Here is a 6,000-nt window from a genome sequence, read left to right on the forward strand (position 1 = left end):
AAAAATTAGGACATAGAATTAAACGGATAAATTTCTACAAACATAAAACCTTCTAAAACTTAATCAGGAAGAATCAGAGAATCTGGACAGAAAGATTACAACTAGTGAAATGTGTCCTTTATACATGTTCCTTGATGACCCTTCTCCATTTTATCCCCATTTGCCTCTCACCTCCCCTCTGGTTACTGTCAGTTTGTTCTTTATTTCATTGTTTCTGGTTCTATTTTGCTTGCTTGTTTGTTTTGTCGATTATGTTCCACTTATAGGTGAGCTCAGACAGTATTTGTCTTTCACTCTCTGGTTTATTTCACTTAGCATAATACTCTCCAGTTCCATCCATGTTGTCATGAAGGGTAGGAGCTCCTTCTTTATTTCTGCTGTGTAGTATTCCATTGTGTAAATGTACCATAGACTTTTAAAAATTATAAAAAGTAATCAAAGAAGGACACTGATAATTATAAAAGGGTAAATCTAAGAAGAGGGCATAATAATCATAAATATCTATACAATCAAGATGGGAACAACTGAATATATAAGGCAATTATTAATAGACATAGAGGGAGAAATCCATAGTACTAAAATAAAGTAAGAGATTTTAATACTCAACTCACATCGATAGATAGATCATCATGAGTAAGATCATCATATTAGTAAGAAAATAATGGTCTTAAATTACACATTAGATCAGACCAACTTAATAGGCATTTATAAATATTTCATAAAAACTATAGAATTCACACTTTATTTTTAAAAAATGAATTTAATGGGGTAACATTGGTTAATAAAATCTATAGATTTCAGGTAAATAATGTATAATACATCATCTGTATATTGTACTGTGTGTTTAGCGCCCTAATTCAATTCTCCGTCCATCACCATATCCCCGCTTTATTCTCTTTTACCTCCCCCCACCCTTCCTGTCCTGTGGTGGTCACATTGTTGTGTGTGTCTATGAAATTCGTTTTCTTTCAAGTGCACATGTAACGCTCTCCAGGATAGACCACATATTAGGCCACAATATAAGCCTCAATAATGTCAAAAAGATTGATATCATATGAAGTATCTTTTTGGACCATAGCATGAAATTAGAAATCAACTACAGGAAAAAAAATGAAAAAAACAAAAACCACAGTTTTGTTTTGTTTTTTAATAGAGACTAAATAACGTTACCAAACAATCAATGGGTCAAGCAATAAATGAAATATCTTAAAACATATAAAAATAAAAACACTTCAAAATTTATGGGATATAGAAAAAGCATCTCTAAGTAAGAAGTTCACAGCTATATAAGGCAAACTCAAGAAACAAGAAAAGTCCCAAATAACCTAACTCTACACCTAAAGGAGCTAGAAAAAGAAGACCAAATGAAACCCCAAATAAGCAGATGGAAGGAAATACTTCAGATCAGAGCAAAAATAAATAAAATGGATTTTTTTAAAAGACCAGTAAAATAAGAGCCGATTCTTTGAAAAGATAAATAAAATTGACAAACCTTTAGCTAAACTCATCAAGAAAAAAAGAGAGCCCAAGTGAAAGTGAAATTACAACTGGCACAACAAAAATATAATCATTAAAAAACAGTACAATTATTTGCAATAAATTTTAAAAATTTGGAAGAAATGGGTACATTTCTAGAAGTATATATCCTTCCAATGTTGAACTGGAAAAGTACAAAATCTAAACAGACCAATGGCTAGCAATAATTAAAAAACTCTCAGCCAATAAAAGTCCAGGACCAGATACTTCACAGGTCTTATCCATCTTAAATTCAACTATTTAAAAAAATTAAAGAGAAAAAAATGCTTCCAAATTCATTTATGAAGCCAGCATTACCCTGATATAAAATCAATCAAAGACATTACAAAACAAAAAGAAAGAAAGAAAGAAAGAAAAAATAACAAGCCAATATCCTTAATAAACATAGATGCAAATATCTTAACAAAGTTTAGGCAAACTGGATTCAACAATATATTCACGGGATTATACATCTAGACCAAGTGGGACACATCTAAGTGATGTAAGGATTGTTCAACATCCATAAATGTTTCAATGTGATACATCGTATTAACAAAATAAAGAGTAAAAGTCATACTCAATAGACATAGAACAGAATTTACAAAATTTAACATCCTTTAATGATAAAACTCTCAACAAAGTGGGTATAGAAAAAAAACATATCCCAACATAGATGGCCTTTATAAATGACAAATCCACAGCTAATAACATACTCAATGTGAAAAACCTTTCCTCCAAGATCAGGAATAGGACAAGGAGGCCCACTATCACCACTTCTATTCAATATAGTATTTAAAGTCCTAGCCGCAGTAATCAGACAAGCAAAATAAATAAGAGCATCCCAATCAAGAAAGAAATAAAACTTTCCTTAGTCACAGATGACACAATACTATATATAGAAAACCCTAAAGACAGCACCGAAAAACTGTCTAATTTAAACTGTCTAATTTTATTCATTTAAAACTAATAAATTAATTCAGTAAAGTTGTAAGATACAGAATCAATAGACAGAGATCGGTTGCATTTATGTATACCGATAATGAATGATCTGAAGGAATTAAGAGGGCCTACATCAACACTCCTCCAAAGAGGACCTACAGATGGTCAACAGACATGAAAAGTTGCTCAACATCACTAATCAGGGAAAGGTAAACTAGAGCCACAATGAGATATCACCTCATACCTGTCAAAATGACAATCATCAATAAATCCACAAACATCATGAGTTAGTGAAGATGTGGAGGACAAAGAACTATTGATGGGATTGTAAATTAGCGCAGCCACTATAGAAAAAAGTATGGGCTTTCTTAAAAAATTAAAAATAGACAACCAGACAGTCCAGCAATTACACTTCTGGGTATCTATCTGAAGAAAACAACAACACTAATTTGAAAAGATATATGCCCCCTTATGTTTGTTGCAGCATCACTAGTAATAGCCAAGATATGGAAGCAACCTAGATGTACATCAGTAGATGAATGGATAAAGAATATGTGAGATATATATATATATATATATATATATATACATATACATATATATAGAGAGAGAGAGAGAGAGAAACATATATATTACACAATGAAATATTATTCATCAATAAAAAAGAATGGGGCCTAGAGGGTATTATGTTAAGTGAAACACATCAGAGAAGAATTGATAGCATATAATTTCGCTTATATGTAGAGTCTATAAAAATAAGACAATTGAATAATCAAAACAAAATAGAAACAGGCCTATAAAGAAATAACGTAGTCATTTGGCACTCAACATCATTCTTTTAAAGATATATGAATAACGGTTAAATGTAATCTAATTATTTAGTATGATCTCATACAGAGTAGATTTAAAATACTATATATAATATGTCTACCATTGTAAAACTGCTTATGAATTTTTTTACTTCTGGACTAATGTATTTACTGTTGATATCTATGAGTCAACATTTTATGTTCTATATGTTGTTTTCCCAGGTCAATACCTATGTTCTTGAACTTCTGCTCTGATAGTTCACCCTTTCTAAATGTCTTTTCCATCCTCTCCAGGGAGCCATATCCTACTCATTCTCCAAACCACAGCCTGTCATTCTCTTCCATTTTGAAATCTTGCTTAATTTGCAGCCTATGTTGGTGTCTCCTTTCTCTGCACTCACATAGAACCTATAATTGGGTTCAGCCTTATGATTTTAGGGTTTTTTTTGTGTGTGTGTGTTTATGTCTCATCTTTCCACATGGTGGCTAAAAAGTTTCTTAGAGACAGAGATTTTTTTTTACATATCTCTGCATCTTTGGCACTTTACCTAATGTGGTGCAGAATTGAGGTTGCTTGTAAGTTGTCATAACTCTTGGTTGCAAGTTAAAGAAACCCAACTCACACACTGAGTAATGAAGCAGGCCCAGGGTTGTGTCGGCTGAGTGTTTAGTCGTGCTGGATCGGGTAGCCAAATTTATCACCAGGAATCTGTTTTTTTCTATGTATTGTCCCTGCATTTATTTGTCTTGGTTTGGCTCTCATATAGGAGCTCCCTAAACTGTCCTCTGTCAATAGGAGGACAGCTTTCCTCTCTCAACAGATGCAGGGAAAGCTCTGGGTTTGATGCTCTTTGGCTTTATTTGGCGTTATGGGATCATGTGCTGGTCTTGAGTCATGTGGTTTGTCTTGACACATGGAGTTGGATCAGCTGCTCTCTCCCTCCAGTAATATGTGCACTCAAACTGGAGAAGGGGTAGTTCCCCAAAGGAAAGGTGAGTTTTTGTTCCAGCATAATGAAAAATCGATGCTGGACAGGCAAAAACAAGATGTCTAATGGAGATTTCAGTAAACATTTGCTGATTAATAATCTGAACTTTCTTCTAGGAAGGAAGGCAGGTTTGCAGAGATCCTGTACCATTTTTCACCTTTATCTAAAATATTTATCATTAGAATAATGCCATGAATCCTTCGGGCACTTCATAATCGCTGTTGAAGGTAGATATGAAGGTGATATGATGTGTGACTTTGGCTTACCAATGATGTATCACCAAGGTTGAAAAGCTATTACTCTCTCAAGGAAGGAATAATAACTTTACTTAGGTGTTTAAACCCTTAAACTGGCCTGAAAGTTCCATTGTGGAGAAGTGAATGGAACAGTAATAAAATTTCTTTCTGTGGATTGTGGTGATGACAGCCCAATAGGTTCCTAATAAAACTAAGTAGTGTGATCAACCAATTCAACTGCTGGTTGTGCAGGTCATTTGGGGATTCTCTGAGAGCTATGTTGACTTCAGCAGTTGTGTGTAAAGCATTACAATGGTGAGCTTTTGAAATTAGCCTTATTTCCAATATCAGTGGTCAAGACACTATGTCAGCTAACAGTTTTGGACTACCTATTTTGTGCATTAAGAAGTAAGATTAGAGATATTTGAACTACAAAAACTTAAGCCGTATATTGAACAACCTGCCTGAAACCCAACCAGTGAAGGTCTTAATGAACATTGCAGACAGAGCACAGGCAAAATCAAGGTGTCCACTGCATAGTTCAATGAGTGTCTGCTGATTAATTCATTTAACATCCCTGTTACAGAAGTCAGGTTTGCAATAATTTTGAACTGTAATTTACCTTCATCCCAACCATGTTATGGCTAGACAAGATAGTGTGTTTGATAAAAGCATTGAATGAAAATAAGTCTTGTATTATTGGAATTTATTTAGTGTTGAATAAGCCTTTCCTAGCTAGTTAAGTTTGTGTGGGGGAAATATCAAATCAAGCATAAATAGAATAGTGTGCCCTTTAGAAATCAATCGTATGAAATTTCTGAGGAAACTAATATTTATTTTATTCAAAATGATTTGTCGAGCAATGCCTTAATTTTATTTCTGATCTTTACATTTTAGGACTGGAAGATAAGCAGAAATCTACAGCAGATACCCCTCCGAGTATTAATTTGTTCTTTCAACTGTTTTAACCAACGTGACAGTAACTTGTTTGGAATTGCCAAAGTACAGAGTGAGTGAGATGCTCATGAAGAGTCTCACACAACTTGCTCTGTGAGCTCTGAACATACAGTCACATTGTGCCCTAATTATGATACCATGCCTTGTCTCCTCTCTTTGTCAATACATTAAGCAAAGGAGGAAAAATAATTACACATACTATTCCAATTTAAGTCTTACAGCCTGCCTTGACTGTTGAGACTCTAGGTGTGCTGTTTCTTCTCTGACTTAAACACAAAATAATAAATGAAAAAACTAAGATCTGTGTGGTGAGTGTTATTATTTCCCATCACCCTGGTGCTACCACCCTCCTTTTCTAGTATTTAGAGTATTTCTAGTATTTGATGGAGACACCTTTTGCAAATGAAATTGTATGCTTTACAATGGAAGGAGACCCACTTTTTAATGATAGAGTTGCATCACCTTTTTATAATTCAGTTGAGCTCTTAGTTTTTAAGAGGCACTAACATCTTATCGACTAAGATAAAATCTTCATTCCACTTATAAATGAGTAGA

The 6,000-nt window shown here is 33.8% G+C and overlaps 1 protein-coding gene across 1 annotated transcript in view; it reads left to right on the forward strand.

Annotated features, from left to right (window-relative positions):
* The window catches only part of LRRC69 (leucine rich repeat containing 69), a 53,745-nt gene extending 48,028 nt beyond the window's left edge, over positions 1 to 5,717 (forward strand). Inside the window, exon 8 of the mRNA XM_037058710.1 lies at positions 5,386 to 5,717. Coding sequence (XP_036914605.1) covers positions 5,386 to 5,505 — 120 coding nt within the window. The 3' untranslated portion in view covers positions 5,506 to 5,717. The remainder of the gene's footprint in view (positions 1 to 5,385) is intronic.
* Positions 5,718 to 6,000: the final 283 nt, after the last annotated feature.

The sequence above is a fragment of the Sturnira hondurensis genome, unplaced genomic scaffold, assembly GCF_014824575.4.
Source record: "Sturnira hondurensis isolate 20B ecotype Veracruz unplaced genomic scaffold, ASM1482457v3 Scaffold0010128, whole genome shotgun sequence".
Lineage (NCBI taxonomy): Eukaryota > Metazoa > Chordata > Mammalia > Chiroptera > Phyllostomidae > Sturnira > Sturnira hondurensis.